This window comes from Perna viridis, chromosome 9 (genome assembly GCF_037379345.1).
Source record: "Perna viridis isolate PV_CMFRI_1.1 ecotype Kerala chromosome 9, ASM3737934v1, whole genome shotgun sequence".
NCBI classification, from domain to species: Eukaryota; Metazoa; Mollusca; class Bivalvia; order Mytilida; family Mytilidae; genus Perna; species Perna viridis.
In genome coordinates, this window is record NC_142453.1 from 1,967,387 (window position 1) to 1,990,232 (window position 22,846).

General features: G+C 31.8%; 1 protein-coding gene and 1 long non-coding RNA gene across 26 annotated transcripts in view; both read right to left on the reverse strand.

The window, feature by feature from the left end:
• The window catches only part of LOC148606074 (uncharacterized), a 42,153-nt gene extending 34,427 nt beyond the window's left edge, over positions 1 to 7,726 (reverse strand). For 17 of the 24 annotated variants that reach the window (XR_015915504.1, XR_015915503.1, XR_015915491.1 and 14 more), the window contains exons 1-3: positions 4,586 to 6,525; positions 3,779 to 3,869; positions 2,673 to 2,758 (exon numbers count right to left, since the gene is read on the reverse strand). This is a non-coding gene — a long non-coding RNA (uncharacterized LOC148606074). The other 7 variants (XR_015915500.1, XR_015915493.1, XR_015915496.1 and 4 more) reach the window with 7 other exon arrangements.
• Positions 7,727 to 9,918: 2,192 nt separating this feature from the next.
• On the reverse strand, positions 9,919 to 20,879 carry LOC148606075 (uncharacterized). 2 transcript variants are annotated; one of them, XM_088546645.1, is made up of 6 exons: positions 20,451 to 20,879; positions 19,756 to 19,842; positions 18,243 to 18,306; positions 16,832 to 17,016; positions 13,654 to 13,853; positions 9,919 to 11,816 (listed from the first exon to the last, which is right to left on the reverse strand). In XM_088546645.1, the coding sequence occupies exons 1-3, from the start codon at positions 20,610 to 20,612 to the stop codon at positions 18,244 to 18,246; spliced, it is 312 nt and encodes a 103-aa protein (XP_088402771.1). In that variant the 5' UTR covers positions 20,613 to 20,879; the 3' UTR covers positions 9,919 to 11,816; positions 13,654 to 13,853; positions 16,832 to 17,016; position 18,243. The 2 variants fall into 2 exon arrangements, with proteins under 2 accessions (XP_088402771.1, XP_088402770.1); XM_088546644.1 differs by having other exon boundaries at positions 9,919 to 13,853.
• Between the last annotated feature and the right edge of the window lie 1,967 nt (positions 20,880 to 22,846).

The following is a 22,846-nucleotide window of genomic DNA, read 5'->3' on the forward strand; positions in this document are numbered from 1 at the left end:
TTTTTAATTCTTTTTATTTCATTCAAATGATAAATATATATATATTTTCGAGATATTTTTACTTTAGCTATAATTTTTAGATTCAGTAATTCATTCTTATCTTGGTTGAGCTTTAACAGCTTGCTCGTCATGCATGAGCTGATGTCCTCAACATAAGCTTTAATTCGTGTGGATATTTCGGACCAGTTGTCAATTGGTTCAATTACTAAATATATCTGCGAATCATTAGCGTAACAATGATAAAGCATGTCATGTTGTCTGAAAATTTGTATCTAATATTTTTATACTATTTAAATAATGTTTTAATAATTAATTATGCTTTAATTACATAATTTATAATTATGTTTTGTTTTTGTTCGTCTTTTTTTACTTTACAAATTTCTATATCTTAGATACATAATTACTGTTCTGAAAAATATTTCTCTTTTCACATTCTTTTGTATAATTGTAGGTGTTGATTACTACATACTTTGTATTGTATATCATTTGTATGCCGTAAAGCGCTTAGAGTAAATGCAGTTTAGATTGGCGCTATATAAATATTGTAAATAATAACTAAAAAAAATGGTGTTGTCATCACCAAGCTAATAGCTTAGACGAATGATTTATTTAGTATGCCTTAGAAGACAACCCGATAATAAACAAGAAAAGTCTGATACATTTGATTACAAAGAAATAATTATATCAGTACGAATTTGTGGATAATAATGCATTACAAAACATTATTTATCCTACTTATTTCTCCATTGCATACCTCATAATTCGTTGACTTGAATTTTATATTTTTTCTGGCACAAAAGGAAGTGTAATCAAGAGAATCAAGATTCTAGCAGAAAACAAAAGAATATATACCAGGGACAAAAGCAGACATCAGTAACTGACACACACAACGAAGGACATGCAATAACCAAAATAATACTTTACCCTTAATGAAATGTTTTATTACAAATACTGCAACGACTAATGCAAGTGTAGCCTTGGTTATAGAATTTAATCAATCATAAATCGAAAAAAATAAAAATATGATAAAATTGTGTTTGCCATTGTTCAAATTGATATTATACTTGATATATTTGTGGAAAACGAATGCTTTATTGATTATACCTATCTGATCAGTATTGCATTTTATTATTCATCAAATTAAAAAGAAATAATAAGTTTGGAATGCAATAACGCGACAGATTTTTATTCTAACAAAAAAAAACTTAATTAAACACAAATGCCCATTTACATGTGTATAGGGAGCAGCAGAAGATTTGACATTCTTTCAATCAAACTTGTGAAGGATCGTTGTCTGATACGTAGTTATCTAAAGAAGAAGCATATACATCCCCGGGTTGTATCAACCCTTGTATTATAAATCGTTTGTTGTATTTCTTATAAGTTACAAGTAATGATAATGCGACAGTAAACGACGCCTACATGATTCAGAAATGCCTCAGTAAATCTGCTTGTAACGACACCGAGTCATGATCTCAAGTTTTTTTTCTCCGTGGTTATTGAGTAAAGTGAGAATTTTCCTACTAAACAATGGACTCCTACAAAGCCCACAATGTAGCAATTGGTTGAATATTGCAGTTTATTTATACACCTGTCATCTCCGGTAGCCTTGATAGAGAATAATATTAATTTTCTAAGATATCTTTATCTTATATGACCGTAGTTGTTAATATTTTGACAAACATTTCTCTTTAATTACTTCTTCACATATCGACTGTACACGCTATGCAGTTTGACGACTAAATTGCTTAATGACATTCCTTTCATTATTAATTATTTCAACATTTCTTTCTGTATCTATTTGAAAGTGTAACATATCTATGACATAACATCTTGTTGTCAGAAAACAAGGACAAAAAGCAAATTATGTGTAAACAAAACACGTCAATATTTTATAAATTTGGTTTAACTAGGTCAACATAGTACATTATTATAGAAAGTTTTGTTATTGATTTCTATTTCTCATTGTCCCTTACTTTCAGCAACTACTCTATCAAAGTAACTCATATTTGCCAATGTAAAAAACAGCTTTTTCGTTTTCCTATATACTTACCATTATATAATGATGTTATTTCATACAGTGCAAAAAAAATTATACATATATGTTGGCGATTCAAAACATCTCAAACTGTTATGAATACATAAGAATTCCTAAATAAAGGGCTTTGCAGTTGATTTCTGCTGTAGTGTAAAAGACGGATACTTATTATTATTATTTTTATTCTTTAATTCAGTTTCTCTAAGAAAAAGGTATAGTGTGACTACAAAATTTTATTTTCAAAAGCAATAAGCATTGATTTATTTACTACCCGTCAAATGCCATCTTCTACTAAAAAGTAGGAATGTCAGATAATTTTTATAAAGAAAGTGTTTTCATTAGGGCTTTAGTGGGGTAAAAAAGAGAATAAATAGTCGAAGAATTGTCCCTAACTCTTAGCAATTACTCTATCAAATAAACTCATATTTCCCAATGTAAAAAAAACAAAAAACAGCTTTTTCGTTATCTTATAAACTTACCATTACTTAATGATGTTATTTCATAACATCACAAAAATTTTTACACATATATGTTGGCGATTCAGAAGATCTCGAACTGTCATGAACACATAAAAATTCCTTAAGAAAGTGGTTTGCAGTTGTTTTCTGTTGTAATGTAAAAGACGGATACTTACGTTTTAATACAAGGGTTGTTGAAATTTCCATGCTTATCTTTGTTTCGCCTAAAGAGTCTACTTTGAGAAAAGATTTCGCCCAAGTCCTTAAAAAATAGAGGATATTCATATTATGCCTTCGCTTTCCGATACTTGTTTTGAGAGAAATTATTGTATACACTGATAGAGCAGCCCTCTGTAAAATGTTTTTTTTTATGATTAAAATTTAAAGTAAATACATGTATGCAATTTAATAAAATTACTTCGTTCGGCAAAATTGATATTCTGTACATAGTGTATACATTCTTGCTACTTTCATCTCAAAATTTACAAAATGTTTTCGAAGCCAAAAAACAATAATTACTTATTCATAACGGATGAAAGTTTGAATTTCACACATAACGGGATAATGTAAATAAATAGAAAGTCTAATTATCTCTACGGCTTGTGATAATTCATTCCTACAAAAAAAATTAGCAATAGAATTATCTTAAATTTTAACACATTCATCAACCTTATATCTGTCAACATCCGTCAACAAATCAATTCATAACTTCTAGTACAGGCTTAAAGGAAAGTTAGCGCCGATTGTTTTATTATGAAAACTACAAAAACTGATGCAAAGATATGGGATCATTTAAGAGCATCCATTCTGATCAAACAAAACATATTTTTATTAATGTCACCTCTGAGAATTATTAACTTGAACGTAACATTATTAAAATACAAAAAACAACAATTTAGTGATCATTTATTGATCAAACATATTGTCGCTAACGATATCGACTATACTAAAAATTACAATATTTCATGAGATCGCCATGTTTCTTTGCATTTAAGTATTAAAAGTCATTTAAAATAACAATTGCATTGCAGTTTATTTGTCCTGAATGTGTAAATGTATGAAACTTATGCTTACATTTAAAAGCTGTTCAGATATATTTTAAAAATATGTTTCACCCAAACGAGCGTATTGTGAGGAAAGGATTCGCCTGAATCCTGAAAAAGATACAATATAATTTTAAAATTTCATTAATACGCAATGTGTTTGTGCAACTAAGCATTATATACCTTCTTAAAATTTATTGCTTTTGGGTTTAACGAATATATAATATTAGGATACTTACAGTTTCATATTCTAACAGATACGATACAATACATTGCGTAACTATGTTTCACCCAAAAGAGCATAGTTTGAGTATTTGTTTCGCCCAAGTCCTGAGAAAAAATAGAGGATATTTTCATAATGCCGTTGTATTCAAGAATTTACTGAAAAGAAAAATATACTAATTCTGATATAAAGTTTAGCATTGCATTAACAACATACGTTTATGTTTAATATCAAGCTAAGATTACATACATTAAAAAGAAACAATGATTAACCCTAAAATGATTGAAAGTTAAGATAAATATGCAGTGACAAAATACGTTTCTTTTGAAAACGACATCTTAATTCTGCACATTTAGAGCAAGTACATGTTTTTATATCAGTTCGTCCCAAAAAGGAATAGTGCGAATGCAACATTTTCGTTTTCAAAAGCACTAAATAATAATTTATTTAATACCGGTCAGATGCTATCTTGAAATACAAATAGGGAATGTCGCATAACTTTTATGAAATAATGTATTCATTACAAATCCAGGGCTTTAGTAGAAAAAAAAATGAATAGTCAAAGATTGTCCCTAACTCTTAGCAATAACACTTTCAAATAAACTCATATTTGCCAATGTAAAAAACAGCTTTTTCGTTTTCGTATAAACTTACCATTATATAATGATGCTTTTACATACATTGCAAAGATTATTATATATATATTGGCGATTCAGAACATCTCAAACTTTCATGAAAACACCATGTTTCGGTTCAATAACGAATTCCTTAATAAAGTGCTTTGCAGTTGATTTCTGCTGTAGTGTAAAAGACGAAAACTTACGCTTTAATACACGCGATTTTGAAATTTTCATCCTCAACTTTGTTTCGCCCAAAAGAGTCTATTTTGAGGACAGATTTCGCCTAAGTCCTAAAAAGTACAGTATATTCATATAATGCCTTCGCTTTCCGATACTTACTTCGAGAGAAATTATTGAATACACTGATAGAGCTGGTGTTAAATGAACTTTTTCTTCGATTTTATCATGTGGTTAAGAAAAATGATTCTCCCTAAGATATAAGTAAAATTTAAAGTAAATCAATAAAATTAAAATACTTTCTTCGCCAATATTGAACTTCTATACATAGTGTTTACGTTCTTGGTACTTTCATTTTAAAATGAAGCAAATAATTAATAATTACTTTATCATAACAGATGAAAGATTGACTTTCTCATTACACATTAATTTCGGATAATGTAAATAAAAGGAAATACTAAATATCTTTATTGCTCGTGATAATTCATTCCTACAAAGAAAGTTAGTAATAGAATGATCTTAATTTCTAACACATTCACCATTACATGTCCGGACAATTATGTATTCATTACCCTCATTTCTGTCAATATTCGTCAACATATCAATTCATTACTTCTAGAGCAAGATATAAGTCAAAGTTAACGCCAATTGTTTTATGAAGAAAACCACAAAAAAACTAATGCACAGATATGAAATCTTTTCACAGAATTCATTCAGATCAAACGTAGTATAGATTTTTTATAACTACAGTTGATTTCTGCTGAATTGTGTAAATGTAAGATAATTATGCTTACATTTAAAAGTTTGATTTTCTCATCACATAAAAATGTCGGATAATGTAAAGAAAAGGAAATACTAAATATAGCTGCGGCTCATGATAATTTATTCCTACATAGAAAATTAGTAATAGAATGATCTTAATTTCTTTCTCATTCACCATTACATGCCCGGGCAATCATGTATTCATCGACCTCATATCTCTCAACATCCGTCAACAAATCAATGCATAACTTCTAGTACAAGATATACTTTAAAGTTTACGCCTATTGATTTATTATGAAAATCACAACATCTAATGCACAGGTATGGGATCTTTTAAGAGAAGTCACTCGGATCAAACAAATATTTTTTTTATCACTACATGTATGTCATCTCCAAGAATCATGACCTCGAACGCATCAATATTAAGATACAAACCCAACATTTTATTGATCAAAAACATATTGTCGTTAACGGTTTCAGCCATTCTAAACATCTGAAAATTTTATGAGAACGCAATGTTTCTGTGCATTAAAGCATTAAGTTATCTAAAATAATATGTGCATTGCAGTTAATCTGTGCTGAATTGTGTATATGTATGATACTTATGCTTACATTTAAAAGCTGTTCAGATATATTGTAAAAAAATATGTTTCACCCGAAAGAGCGTATTTTGAGGAGAGGATTCTCCTAACTCATGAAAATGATACAATATATTTTTTTTATAATTTCATGAAAACGCAATGTTTTTGTGCAATCAAGCATTAGATATCGTCTTTAAATTTATTGCAGTTGAGTTTAACGAATGTGTAATAATAGAATACTGACGGTTTTAAACTCGCAGTTTACTGGGAAGATTATTCCATAAAGTGGCAGCTGCCTTGTCGAACCTACGATCACCGTACGATTTCGTTTTCACTCTTGACGTTTCACGTGTCACAGAGTTCTGGGAGCGTAGTGATCTTGATGGGCAATATAGAGTCAGAAGCTTTTGGAGATATGCTGGAGCTATACCATGCAGTGCTATAAAGCATAAAAGCATAAGATAAGTTCGTATTTTCATTGGAATTCAACAGATAACCAGTGTAGGTCAGTTAAACCAAGTGCTATATGGTCATATTTCCTGCGCCGTGACATCAATCTGGTGGTAGCATTTTGAACTCTTTAAAGCTTGTCGTATTGTGCATGTAATAATTATGGGTTAATAATTGTTACCTTTTTACTGTATGCCATTCTTAGCTAGATATTAAACATAAACTCATGTTGCTAATGCAATGCTAAACCTTATATCAGAATTAATATACTTTACATATCAGTAAATTTTGGAACACAACGGCATGATATAAACATCCTGCATTTTTTTTTTCAGGATTAGGGCGAAATAAATCTTCACATTGTGCTCTTTTAGTCAAAACATCTGTTTGTTTGTTGGGGTTTAACGTCCGAGCAGCAATATTTCAGCTATATTCAGACAATGAACATGAAATGGATGATAAAATGAACATGAAATGAAAAAAAAAAGGATGGGTCACAAGGATAATAGGGTTGATTGCCACTGGAAAAAGAGGGGATGGGTAAGGTCGGGCAATTTAGTCTCCTGTGGCGGAGCGCAAAGGTTCCTACTCCTTTCGAATACCACAACAGGGTTCTTTAACGTGCGAGGAACGTGGCATCTTTCCCAACACGGTGCACCACTATGGTTTGCGGTCAGGTTTTCCGTATTATAGCCTGACAACCCCAGCATGTAACACGCCAGGGGTATCCCATTCCACCACCTGGGGCACACATCCCAGTTGCTCTGTGGGCAGAGCGCCTAGCCCCCGGCTAGGTTTCTGAGCACTATTTAGTCGCCTTATACGACAAGCTTAGCGCTGCTGCAGGCCTATGTTTTTAACACCCGGACCTGCACGGGGCTTTAGTCAAAACATAGTTTCGCAGGGGTTTGTATCTGTTACAATATGATTTTATTGATCTATTTTATCACTGGTATTTTTAACACAGTAATTTTATGTTTCGGAGTTTTATTTTATTTAAATGGAAATATTTGTTTTTATTGTTTTTAATTCTTCTTATTTCATTGAAATGATCAAAATATCTATTTTCTAGATATTTTTACTTTTGCTATAATTTTTAGATTCAGTAATACATTCTTATCTTGGTTGAGCTTTAACAGATTGCTAGTCATCCATGAGCTGATGTCCGCAACATAAGCTTCAAGTCGTGTAGATATTTCGAACCAGTTGTTAATTGGTTCAATTACTAAATATATCTGCGAATCATTAGCGTAACAATGATAAAGTATGTCATGTCGTCTGAAAATTTCTATTTTTATACTATTTAAATAATGTTTTAATACTTAATTATCCTTTAATTACATAGTTTGTAATTTTTTTTTTTTTTTTTTTTTTTTTGTTCGTCTTTTCTTTTGTGGTTTTACACATTTCTATATCTAAGATACATAATTACTGTTCTGAAAAATATTTCTCCTTTCATTTTCTTTTGTATAATTGTAGGTGTTGATTACTACATACTTTGTATTGTGTATCATTTATATGCTGTAAAGCGCTTAGAATAAATGCAGTTTAGATTGGCGCTATACAAATATTGTAAATAATAATATTTTAAAAAATCAGAACAAACAAAAATGATTCTTTCATATTAATGTTGTCATCACTAAGCCAATAGCTTAGACGAATGATTTATTAAGTATGCCTTACAAGAAAACTCGAATAATAAACAAGAAAAGTCTGATACATTGATAATAATGCATTACAAAACATGATCAGGGAATTTATCCTACTTATTTCTCCATTACATTCCTAACGATTATCAATCAACATCATAATTCGTTGACTTGAATTTGATATTTTTTCTGGTTCAAAAGGAAGTGTGATCAAGAGAACCAAGATTCCAGCAGAAAACAAAAGAATGTATACCAGGGACAAAAGCAGACATCAGTAACAGACACAAACAACGAAGGACATGCAATAACCAAAATAATACTTAACCCTTAACGAAATGTTTTATTACATATACTGCAACGACTAATGTATGTTTAGCCTTGGTTATAGAATTTTATCAGTCATAAATCGAAAAAACGATCTTATAAAATTGTGTTTGCCATTGTTCAAATTGATATCATACCTGATATATTTGTGGAAAGCGAATGCTTTATTGATTATACCTATCTGATCAGTATCACATTTTTTTATTCATCAAATCAAAAAAAGAATTAAAGAAGTTTGGAATGCAATAAGTGCAAGATTTTTATTCCAACAAAAAAAACTTAATTAAATACAAATGCCCATTTACATTTATATTGGGAACGGCAGAAGATTTGAAATTCTTTCAATCAAACTTGTGAAGGATCGTTGTCTGATACGTAGTTATCTAAAGTAGAGGCTTATACATCCCCGGGTTGTATCAACCCTAGTATTATGAATCGTTTGTTGTATCTCTTATACGTTACCAGTAATGGTAATGCGACAGTAAACGACGCCCCTGTGATTCATAAATACCTCAATAAATCTGCTTGTAACGACACCGAGTCATCGATCTCAAGTTTTTTTTTCTCCGTGGTTATTGAGTAAAGTGAGAATTTTCCTACTAAACAATGGACTCCTACAAAGCCCGCAATGTAGCAATTGGTTGAATATTTCAGTTTATTTATACACCTGTCATCTCCGGTAGCCTTGATAGAGAATAATATTAATTTTCTAAGATATCTTTATCTTATATGACAGAAGTAGCTAATATTTTGACAAACATTTCTCTTCAATTACTTCTTCACATATCAAAACGCTATGCAGTTTGATGATTAAACTGTTTAATGACATTCCTTTCGTTATTGATTATTTCAACATTTCTTTCTGTATCTATTAGAAGGTGTAACATATCTATGACATAACATTTTTTGTCAGAAAACAAGGACAAAAAGCAAATTATGTGTAAACAAAACACGTCAATATTTTATAAATTTTGTTTAACTAGGTCAACATAGTACATTATAGTAAATTTTGTTATTAATTTCTATGTCCAAATAAGGACTAAACGTCATTTGTCTGTTAGATATTTCCAACCAATCAAATTGTGTTGTTATCCGATATACGCACCAAAAAGTATATGTTACATTTTGAAACTTTATGTGTTTAATAAAATGTTATTGTTTTTGTGTTTATTTGGAAAAAATCATTACCAAAATGTGATTCTGTATTTTACATCGGTTAACAACTGTCTCTACAATATATATATATAAAATAAGAAAGAAATTAATGAATTTGTAAAGTTCGCTCAACGACGATTATTCACGTATTGACGATATAGGCAGGTATGCAGATGAAAGGGCATTAAATCGAAACGCGTGACTAAATCAGTTTCAGGTTAAGATATGTTATAAATTGGCACACTGGGTACTCACATGCAAAAGGAAAAGGCATAAAAACATGTAAAAGAACTTAAATTACACACTTGAAAATAAGGGCGACACAACTTTTTTCGCCTAAAACAAAGTTTCGCCTAAAGTCATATATTTTGAGTAAAATTTTTCTCCCAAAACGGCAAAGGCGCAAATATATATATATATATATATATATATATATATATATATATATATATCTATATCTATATTGTATGATTTACAGAGTAAATATTGGATTGTTGTTTTGAGTGGTTCTGATGCTATTTTTTAGGCAAATTTTTAACATTTATATAACAACACAAAAAATATTCATACTACGTATGGTCTTATTGCTCGTATTGGTCTGGTATAGTCCGAGGAGAAGATTTTTGAAAGAAATAACATTTAAAATAGCTAAAAATACGTCGAAAAAAGGCTATTACTCCGAAATGGCTGAACATATTAATATATAAAGGTAACCACTAATAGATCTTGTCATGCTTCACATTTTTATTTAAAAAGACATTGGCTTATCCTACAGGTTTTGGAGATATGTGCACAAACCTTTGTCTGTCCCCCATGGTCTGTTTTTAGTAATGGTAGCCATGTATTATGACGCATAAAAAAATCACAACCTTAGTTCTATGCAGAACATCCTCAAAAAATGTTTATTCCATGTTTGGCTTGTCAAGTAATGTAAAGAGGAAAATAGTTAAGACAAAATGTTTACGACGACGGACGAGGACGAAGGACGCCAAGTGATGATATAAGTTCACATGGCACTTTGCTGAGCTGATGATAGATCAAACTATCTTTTCCAAAAATTGGAATATTGATTTTAAATGAAATTGCTGCACTTTGTTTGTGTGAAGAAGGAAGATGGACTGACAGTTAACAGGCCGTCTTAGGCTCGAATAGCGCATGAACTCATGTGTGTTTGGATCGTCGGGGCATATGCGTCAAATATACAATACCGACCTACAAATGTGTCATTTGTCTGTAATTAATATACTGATGGCGCAGGTTTTCCAAAACTGCTTTCATAACGCTGCTGGTTGGTCGACACCTCACTGCTTTGTGGGAATGAACTGTAATTCCACAATTTATATTCAATCAATGTACCCTTTTGTTTTTAGATGTTGTGAAACACAGTTTCGCATGAAATAGATATAGAACTTAGTATTGCTTGTTTTTATAAAATATTCATAATCAATTAGTTTTTTTAACATATTATTTCAAACGCCAAAATAAATTGACATACTTTATAGCATACGACTGAAAAAAATATATATATTTTACTCAACAAATAAGGTAGGTTGTTCATTTCGTCGTATATTTGAAAGTAAAATAAAGCTCATATTTGTTCAGAGATTGTGAGTAAGAAAATACCAAACAAACGTCGTAGATTTTTTTTTAATTTTCATCATATTCGTAAAAAAAAAATAAATTGTGAAGCTTCATTTTTATTCTACTCACTTGAGGATATCAACAATTAAAGAGTCCACTATTGTTGACAATTTATAAAATATAAGCTTAAAACTGCAAGTATATGATTCCATGTTGCCCCTCAATATAGGTCAAATAAATAAGCCTTATTCCGTTCGCTCTCTTACGTTTAAAACGTTTCTTCCATTAAGAAACCATGTCAATCATGGTCAGTGGAATGCACTGTAAATGTATGTAATTGCCATTTCAGTTTTATTGTTTCGATTTGATAAATCAAGCCATTATAATAGTGGCCTCTTCAATTGTTGTTTCAGTTTCTTCTCTTCAGGTAGACAAAACAACGTTCTCGTTTGAATAAGGAGGTAGAACTAGGGTAAGGGACATAACTCTCGACATCAGTGATATTGTTGTATCATACTAGCATTCAATTTCACCAAAGTCTATCAAGCTTTTATTTGAAACAGGATGAAATCAGTCCATGTAACTTTGATGCTAACATGAGATTGGTGTACAATGCTGAATAAAAACATCCAAATGATAAGTAAGTATTGTGTCCCTTACCCTAGGTCTACCTCCTTAAAACACCTGTTGAAGCTGAATTGGCCAAAAAAAAAGAAATTCCTTCTTTTTATCAAAAACATCATTCGTGTACAGATCTGAAATGGAGACAAACTTTTCAATATATTTTCAAACAAGTACATACCACAGTATTTGATCGTAACATTTTGTAAACCTTCGATTTAATCGATATAATTGAGAAACGAAGAGAATAGCTTTGCTCGTAACGATGTAAATAATAACCGTATGACAATTTTATCCACGGAATCGATAGCAAAGGTTTGAGGAAGTGCTTACATCGATATTTTAGATGAATATGATTTGATTACTACAATCGAATTCTTTAACCATTCTTGTTCTAAACAAAACTTCAATGTGATAAATAGCTGTACAAGAAAACATGGTATACCTAACAATTAATAATTGTTTATAGAATAATTCTTTTGTATTTATATTGTTTTAGAAATACAAATATTATATAGCCCCTGTACATTAATTAATAATTTAATTTTAATTAAAATATTTCTACCAAGAAAATGTAATGGATAACAAAAGAGAGGATAGCGCTAATGAAAAGTCTTAAATTGCCACTTCAAGCACGCAAATTAAAATCAAGCAATGAAGCAAAAAGACAAACGTACAGACATATAGCTATTGTTAAAAGACAACGAGAGACGGTAAGTATATATCAATGGACAAAAGATGTTCAGTGTACACAAATACATATTTTTTATCACATTGTGCATGTTGAAACGACAAATATTTTATTTGTATTCAGCGCTATATGACTGCTCTTTTACCAATAATAGTAAAAGACTATGAAATATGATGGGCTACGTACTATCCTTCACCATATTTTTAACAATTAAAGGCATATATAGATATTGTTTTGCAAAATAAAGTTATATCATTTATTAACTTCTCCGGAGTCATATCATATTTAAATCACTCCCATTGAACGCTTAATGAAACGGATGTCCTCAGTAATATGATACGGGCTCCTTGCTGATAAAGATCAACTCAGATCAGCTTGTAGTATAAATACGAAAATACAGGGGCATATCACAGGTAGTATGTTCAGTGCTCAGTGATCAAATGTGGCTTAAGAATAATCAATAAATTGATGATTGTTGGGGTAATCAAGCGAAAATCAAAAGAATGTAATCCAGGGACAAGGACCAGAAATGGAAAACAGAAAAACGCAACAAAGAACATAAAAAACCAAAATAATACATACAAAGTAACAAACGGAAATGAGCAACTCAGACAAAAACTGGGAACATGGAGCAGGTGCACCGGTAGGATAAGCATCCTCTGCTTTTCTAGAAACATCCGCCGATTTGCTCATAAAAAGTCAAGTCCGAAAGAGGAAAGGAAAGTACGGGCATATGATAGCTTTTTTTTTTTGGTGAAATAAGCCTTTAACATTCATAGCCCTTAGCAGTATATATGAATAATAATGAAAGGTGAGAAATACGAATATAAATTGAAATAAAAATTGGGGCTAGTGAAATCTCTTGGACTGACTGTGACACAAGTGATAAAAACAATGGAAACGAACTTTGCCAAAACCCTTACACCCTTACACAAACTTTGGCTGATATTCCAGATACAATAATACAATTGCCGTCACAAAATTGTGTGTGAATTGTCCATAGCGTGTTTTATCTCTCCTAAACGAACACTTATAAAATAAGACAAGAACCTGATTCATACTCGACAAATACTTTCATTACAAATTTAATGATCTAACCGCGATGCCGTAACAAAACTTTTGAATGAAAGTAAATTGAGAGGTCGTTTATTAGCCATCATTCTCTAGAACTATATTTTCCCATTTCCCGAATGCAATAGCCCAGGTTATTGCAAATCAGTTATACATTTGAAATATCATGTGATTTTTTTTCTGCAGGCTAAAACACTGGAAATACATACTTTGAAAAGTTGTAATTGTCTCATTTTCACTAATTTGGCAAAATGGTTTTGATTCTGAGAAACTGCAGTCTATACTTCCAGCTGGGGGACGCGATGCAATCGGATCTTTATTACATGTGCAGAAATAGTAGCTGATGTTCATACAGCTGCCAGCTGACAGGGAAGAGGTTGTGTTAAATAAACTGTGTTCAGGCATTAATCTAAAATAAATCAAATGTTTTATCTACGGTATTCTTTGTTGGTGTTTTGAGAGAGTAATTAAGGGAACCAAGGTTATAGCGGTAATCAAAAGAATGTAATCCAGGGACAAAGACCAGACATGGAAAACAGACATACACAACAAACAACACAGAGTAACTAATGTAATACGTACAAGGTAACAAAAACAAATGAGCAACTCGGACTCCACTAAAAACTGGGAGCATGGACCAGGTGAACTGGTAGGGTAAGCGTCCTCTGCTTTTCCAGAAACACCCGCCGAGTTGCTCATAAAAAGTCAAGTCCGGAGTAGACAAAGAGGAAAGGAAAACTATGACCCGTTGAATAAATCAGTTTTCATGGTGCAGATGTATACACCGTAACAATCCACGAGTTCAAAACGACCATAAAACTTTTGTAGTGATGATTGCAATCTTGTAGCAACATAACCTTGCTACAGAAGCCTATTTGTTAGATTTCTAGCGCGATACAAAAAGTCTGCGTAGTTTCGGCAAGCTCTGGCATAACGTATGAGTTGTGATAAAAACACTCCATACGCAGGTGCCGAAGGGATGTTGCCATAAATGAAAGGAAAGTTGACAATTTTGAATAAAAAGTCATCACGTTTGTCGTAAAGTTTGGTTACAAGTTTTCCTTTACCATCGATTTCTAAGTGTAGGTCAAGATATGAGGCTGACTTCACAGTGTCTGTAGTATCCATTATCTCAAGTTCCTTGGGGTAGATGCGCTATATCAAAATCCCGAAATTAGGATTGTTTAAAGATAATACGTCATCTATATAGCGGAAACTGAGATTAAAGCATCTAGCCAAACGATATTCTGTCTTTCTAATCAGATCAGCTATAAAGTCAGCCTCATCAGCGTGAAGGAATAGGTCAGCAAGTAAAGGAGCACAATTTGTTCCCATTGGAATGCCGGCCGTCTGTTGAAAAAAGCGCCCACCACACTGGACAAAAATGTTATCGATTAAAAAAATTCCAGCATTTTGTAAACATCTTCCTCTGTAGTGTTGGAAGATGATTTGGAATTGTTTCTTACAAAGTATGAGGAATCTCTACCAAGAACTATATATTTGTATCTATGTGTACCATCTTTTTTGGAAAAACAACGATGTATAATGTTTTTAAGTCGGGATTTTAACTGAGTATTGGGAATAGAAGTATACAGTGTTGAAAAATCATAGGTTTTAATGCTATTATATTCAGATAATAGTCTTGAACTGATTGTCTCTAAAAGAATTTTCGAATTTTTCAAGATCCACATTGAATTAATACCGCTACGGGAGTAACAAGTGTTGTAGTAGGACTGCAGACCCTCTTTGACAGTTGTGAGTATAGAAGTTAAAAGTTTTGAAAGAGTTTGGTGGTAAATTTTGCAAATCCAGCTGTGAAACGTTCTTTGTATGGATTCACGATGTTCTCTCCATTAATAATCCTGACTTTGAAGAGTGGCTCCCGTTTATTTATCCACCAGAACTAGAAATTAAAGAAACTGCTAACAGTTTCTTCCGAGTCATCTATATACCTTCTCCTCAAATGTGACGACAGTACTCAGATCAGTATTAATTTTATGTCAAACGAGACTGCATATAGTGATATATTTTTTTTAGTTGTTATAGTATGTCAACAGTATTAATGGTTGTTCTGACTTCTTAAACTGCTACTATATGAGATGTATTCTCTTAATAATAATAACTAGTCTGATCCATCAGCAGAAACATAGTTTAGGCAGATCCTTTGATCTTAGTTTCCGCTATTTATATGACGAAGTATCGTTTAGCAATCCTAGTTTTAGGGACTTTTTAAACATCTACACCAAAGGACTTGAGATAAAGAATAATATAAACACTGTGAAGTCAGTATCATAATTTGGCCTACACGTGGAGATGGATGGGAAAAAGTCACATAACCAAACTATTCAACAAATGCAATTACTTTTTATTTCATATTCTCAGCTTTTCTATCTACTGTGTCAACATCCCTGTAGCACCTGCGTATGTGGGTTATACCAGAGCTTGACCTAAATATGAGACTTTTTGTACCGTGCTCGACCTCTCAAATTAGGCTTCATGAACTGGGTTATGTTGCTACAACATTGAAGTTATCACTACAGGAGTTTTGTGTGGTCATTATGAACTTGTAGACCGTTATTGTATGTACATTTGAATCCAAGAGGACCGATTTGTTAACCGTGTCATAGTGTTCCTTTTCTTTTTCGTCTGACCAGTACTTTACATTTTATGAGCAACGGATGTTTAAAAAAAACACAGGACGCTTACCATATCGGTTTACCTGGTTCATACTCCTATTTTTTTTATTTTTTTATTTATTTTTTTATTTTTTTTTTTTTTTTTGGAGTCCGAGTTTGCTTTTGACTCATGTTATCTTGGTTATTTTGTGTTCTTTGTTGTATATATCTGTTTTTCGGTCAGGTCTTTTGATTTTTGCTCGAATATTGGTTCCCTTCATAACTCTCCAATGACGACATAAAGGAATATTTTACACCAAACAATGGTATTTTACTAGTACGCCTTTTTGTTTTTCGGCTGTATCAATTTTTTGTTCTTTTTTATTGTCTAAATAAATGCTGATTTTTTAAGCGCAATGCATTAAATTATGCAAAATCACTCAAAGTTGCATAATGGTTTGCTCTGTTTCAGTACCTGGAGAATAATTGATTTCTGACGTTATAGAAAGGCAACAGTAAAGTGTTTCATGTAATAAAAACAGTGTACAAATACAAACAATAATGTTTTTCTTATTATTATTTATTTTTATAGTCTTAAAGGTGAAAGTAATTGATAACGGCTGTGTAAGCGCATTTAAGCCCAGATATGAAATGGTTTTACAAGATATGTTTGTATGTTTTAAAATACATTATAATTAATCAAATTTCTAATTGTTATGATGATAAGTTTTATACTATTTCTGTTTATTGTATACATGTACATCTAAATTACCTGAAACTCCATTCCAAGATCTGATTCAGTGATATCCAAGTAACGGGTCTTTGATCTTTTACAAGAAAAGTGTCGTCGGATTAAAAAGCCATCGTCACAGTTGTGCAGTGAAAACATTTCACAGGCGGCTTGAACAGCTACACCACATATACCAACGTTTGTTTTTCAGACATAAGTACAATAACCTACAAAGAGGGTTTGAATGTAAAGGTAATAGTTGAAACCGTCGTCTTATTTGATGGTGTTTTTGCAATCAATCAACTTATGTGTTGTTTAAAATTCTGATCGATTACAGTCTGAACGCAAGAATCACAAAAATTATTATATTATCAATATTTCTAATAAAATTTCTAAATGAACTTTGACATGAAAATGGGTTATTTTGTACAACCTTTTCTCTAGACACTGTTTAGTATCAAATATATCAATTTTACACATTTGCATTCAGTATTTGATGTAGTTTGATACTAAATACGTTAGTACATGCTGCAACCAATTTCATGATAAATGTTCTACAAGTTTTAAGAGAAATATGGCCACACCCTTTGTAGTACCAAAAACACACTGAAATAATTGTACTCAAATTGTCATACAGCACAGACTAAGAATTACACAGTGATGAACTAGGCATGATATTAATTGTTGAAATCTGTCCTTTTTTATAATGATCAATGATATTAACTACTACAACTTCTTAAATTATCATAAGTTACCTAAAATTGTCATTTTGAGTACTTAGGGGAAAAAGCACTGAGGGGCATGATATAAAAATGGCCATTTCTTTGTAGTCCCATGTCTGGTTTTTATAGGTTTATTTTGTTTTATTAGACTTGCAATACCACAGGCTTTCATAAAATGTAAAAAAAAAAGAATAACATAAAAAATGATAAAATGTTTTAAGGTCTCACTAACCTATGGAATTAATACTTACAATTTTTAACCATTTGTTGAGGACGCTTACCCTACCGGTGCACCTGGTCCATGCTCCCAGATTTTACTGGAGTCCGAGTTCCTCATTTACTTTTGTTACGTTGTATGTATGCTTCTAGTTACTGTATGTTCTTTGTTGTGTATGTCTGTTTTCCATGTCTGGTTTTTGTCCCTGGATTACATCCTTTTAATTACTGCTATAACCTTGGTTCCCTTGATTATTCTTTCATTAATGTTGGCTTTTTGGTGTAACAATTAACACTGTTTATTTAAAAAAATAAGATAAGCACTTTAATTTTCCGCTGTGTAATGTTTTGTCAATGTGTTACTCTAACTTAAATGTCTTGTGTGACGTATTCTTTGTTTATTGTCGTTTTGGTGTTCCTTGGATTGTATTCAAGAATTGTATTCATAATTGCACATTCGGTATTGCTACTGAAGTATGCTTTAACTGTTTGAATTCATTTAAATGTACATTTACCTTAACTGGTTGCTGATATTCTTCGTAAACCACATATTCTTCTGCAGAACTGAACGTAAAATTTCTGAAAAGAAAATAATTTTACTTTTCTGTTCTTTGAAAACAAAACACATGAAGCAATCTCTGAATTATGATTTTTATTAGCATACGATACACTAAGCAACATAGCGCTTTTTAATCATTATTTTGCTTTTGAATAAAGTTTACAGGAATATATTTTAAATTTTTATCCATTCCTTTGTATAGGGTTCTCGTCTATCAACTCGTGGTACATTCTACAGATAGAACGTGGCACAATATTAGGCTTCTTCTTCCATTTTGTTGATTACATGACATGAGCATTACTGTTGATATATCTAGATAAAAGATGAGAATCTTACCCTAGTTGTTTATTTGTTCATCAGTTAAGCAAAGCAACATAGCGCTATTTAATCATTATTTTGCTTTTGAATAAAGTTTACAGGTATATATTTCAAATAAAAATAAACCCCTGGTGCTAAAACGTCTGGTCATAGAATAAATAGTAACTTGATGAATACGGTTCCAATTGCCTCCATCAACGTGATGACTTTTCATTCAGAATTGTCAACTTTCCTTTCATCTATGGCAACATCCAGTCGTCCCCTGCGTATGAAGTGTTCATATCACAACTCATACGTTATGCCAGAGCTTACCGAAACTACGCAGACTTTTTGTATGGCGCTAGAACTCTAACAAATAGGCTTCTGGAACAGGGTTATGTTGCTACAAGATTGAAGTCATCACTACAGAAGTTTTATGGTCATCATCATGAACTCGTGGATCGTTATGATGTATCTCTCAGCACCATGAAAACTGATTTATTCAACAGGTCATAGTTTTCCTTTCCTCGTTTGTATGCCTCGGACTTGACTTTTTATGAACAACTCGGCGGGTGTTTCTGGAAAAGCACAGGACGCTTACCCTACCGGTGCACCTGCTCCATACTCCCAGTTTTTAGTGGAGTCCGAGTTGCTCATTTGCTTTTGTTACTTTGTATGTATGATTTTAGTTACTTTATGTTCTTTGTTGTGTATGTCTGTTTTCCATGTCTGTTCTTTGTCCCTGGATTACAATATTTTGATTACCGCTATAACCTTGATTCCCTTGATTACTCTTTCAGAATGCGAGATAAATACCCAAAAAAATCCACTTTCTTATTATTACCAATTATAAAATACTGAGTTCATTAGCCAATATTGTGTCGAGCATAAATCATTTATTTTGTGTTTCAGACTAGATTAACACAATTTTGTAGAAATAACATAATGCACATTGTAATCATGTCATCCCTGTCTTAGATAACACAACATCGTTACGTAAGCCGATACATGTTCATGTATGTCTTGAATTCATCAATTCTGCGACGGAAGGCCGTTTTCGCTCAAATCCATTTATTTAAGAAAGCAAATATGATAGACGTTTAATTGACTTTTTTTTATAAGAATTATACTATACATAGAAATTGGCATATTTTCTATTTAAAGTATCTTACCACCATCCCAGCAAAAAATTCTTCACTTTGATAAAATTGTGTTGCCTCATTATCTGTCGAAATTCGTATCCCAACAATGCACATGACCTATGATAAAGAGATGTATCTCATAAATGTAGTTTGGAGTTATGAAATAAATACGCCTAGTAAAGCAAAATAATTGTCAGCATGTTATTTGACCCTGTGTCGGGTACCGTAATGTACTGACATTTAGCCAACCCACGTAAAAGACTTCTATGTACAAAGACTAAAAAGGCTAAAATTACAAAACACGCCAAAAAAGATGTACGAGCTGCTTCAACATTAATGTGTCAAAATATCGTTCGAAATTAAGAAAATTGTAGGTGGGTGTTGACGCAGATGTTTAGGCCTCATGCTTCAAAACCTAAAACTTAATCAAAAACTTGCTTAATACAATAAGCTTTTATAATTGGAATATTTAAATCATAAATGCATGTAGCAGCTTAAAATTCTTAATTTTTAAATAACCTAACAGAACATGCCCATTAGTTTTGTATTTCATCAGAAAATTTCGTGATCAACTATTAGCATCAGCTAAAATCAGTACGAGTCATTATGTCTAACTCAAATAATACTCAGTTAATTGCTTTAATTTATAATATCTAACGGTACAATAAAAAGAGTGTGAGAGAGAGTCTTGTTTTTTTCTGTATTCTCAGCGTTCTAAAACTTACTTGAAATCCAATATTGTTTCCAGATTTAATGTACCAATCTGATGCCCTTATTGGACGTGTTGTGGTTATATTATCGGCATGCACCAATGTACGATTTAGAATCAATTTTTCGTCAATGAACCATGCGATGTCATAATAATAGTTCTGTTCAACATTTGTCATCTCGAAGAAACAATCAAAATGTAGTTCCCTCTCTAGTGAAGCGATATCAAACGACGGAATGAAGGGCTGAACTTCTGGTACAGTTAAAGCGATTGCGTGTTTGCCTGGAATTAGCAATTCATTCTTTAATCAGAAGCTGTGAAAATATTCAATTGGTCGGATTGCTGTCCTGGTATTTTTTGTAAAGTACATGAACTAATAATCTCTTGGGTCCAATATACCTTACCAAAGGACACAGTGTTCCAATTGCAAAAAATAAAAAGTATAATTCTATTTAGTATGTTACGACCCCAATCCTACTTCAAAGTCGACATCCTTTTAATGAGATAGCAGTCAAAGTACTTAAAATATTTACTGTATAATCTAAGTGATTAGCCAAAAGCCAAAACTAAATAAACATTCATTCTGAAGTTTACAAAAGGAATCTAGTCTCAAGTTGGATAATTAGCTTTTAGTCAATTGATTTAATGGTATAAATGTTCAGTAATTTCAAAATGACAAATATGTATCTTACATTACGATTATACCAGGCTATTACAATCCTAATTAATGTAAGTGTTTTGTTTTGAAAGACGAGAAAGTGGTACTTAATGTATTGCATTAATATTGGAAGAAATCATTGAAATTTCTTTTTATCATTTGACATTTCAGTCAGTTAAAACTGGGGGAAAGGGTAATAAAGGAAACCAAGATTCTAGCAGAAAACAGACACATACAACAAGAGCTTAAAATAACAAAAGTAATACGTACAAAGGAACAAAAGTGAATGCGCAACTTGGACTCCACTAAAAAATCGGACAAAAAAACTGGAAGCCAAATAGAGCATTGGTTATTCCGAGAAAAAAATGCAAAATCTAGAGGCCATAATATTTTAGCAAACAGTAAGGAAATTATTAAATCATTTTTTTTTCATGACAAATGCTCAAGTATCATTATTAGAGGTTTAATCCAAAGCACTTTTTTATCAATTAAATTTTTTTATGTAGTATGGTTTTAATAATATAAGCTTTAAACGGCAATACCACCTATAATGGGTCGTCCGACAATATAAAACTGATAAGAACGTACCCTTAATCTAATGAAGTTTTAACTATGCACAGTTGTTTTCAATATGTAAGCTAAAGGGTAAAAAAAAAACTTCATCATCGTTTTTATTGATGGGCAGTTGTGTAAGAGACTTACCAGCTGTTGACTATCTCTGTTGTACCACAAACCATTTCGAATAAGTTATTAGAGTATTGAAATAAACAGTAATTTTCTATAAGAGTTGTAAGGCTGCAACCTATTTATGGCCAACGTATTTTGGCGTTCTTATCATGCGAATCATTCAACATTCAAATTTCCTTTATTTCTATTTTTAGTCTTAAGATATAATTTAAAACATTAATATTTTTCGCTTTTAAAATGCAAAAATTCGTGTATCATTTTATCAATTGATACGATTCTAAGACTTCAGCGAAGAAAGAGCTTTTAAGAATGCAGCCTAATACAATTATAATGCATGAACCCTAAACAGTTTGTTCAAGTGTAGAGACACCAGTTGAGCTAGATGCATGACTGAATTTGGATTGTGATTAAAATACTTGACACATATTGAACATATCAGAATCAAAAGTGACCCTGCTTTGATACTTCATTCCCATACAGTTCCAGAGAGCATCAATTAATCTGAACCCCAGCCTTCCTTTTGTCGTACCGCACCTTGTAATACTTTGTCATTATGGTCTATTTACTTTTGCCAAATTCAAGTTACTGTCCGAACACCTAAAGGGAAAGTGAAAAGACAACGACCTTACCGATGACGTCGACACTGTCATACCATGTCGACACTGTCATACCATATTTATACCGTCGCAAAATATCTTCGGACGTATGCAAAGTGAAAAACGTATTTTTTCCGCCTATCAACAACAATATAATTGGGGATATACAGAATGTGTCACACATCTTCCCTATCGTCAAGGCAGATTATAAGTATATATATAATCACGAAATAAATCATGTGTCATAAGTTATAGTTTTCAATAAATTAGACTATTGCAATGACGTTTTCAATTAACATTACCTTTGGAATAATCTATAAACTAAGCACTTAACTAAATAAAATGTAAGTAACCATAACAAGTGCATTGTTCCTGTCTACCTAAAAAAACTCAGAAGTTTCCTAATCCAGTAACCATTATTTTCTTGCTTAATCGGTGTATATGGAAGTTTACATGACAAACTGGCAGCGC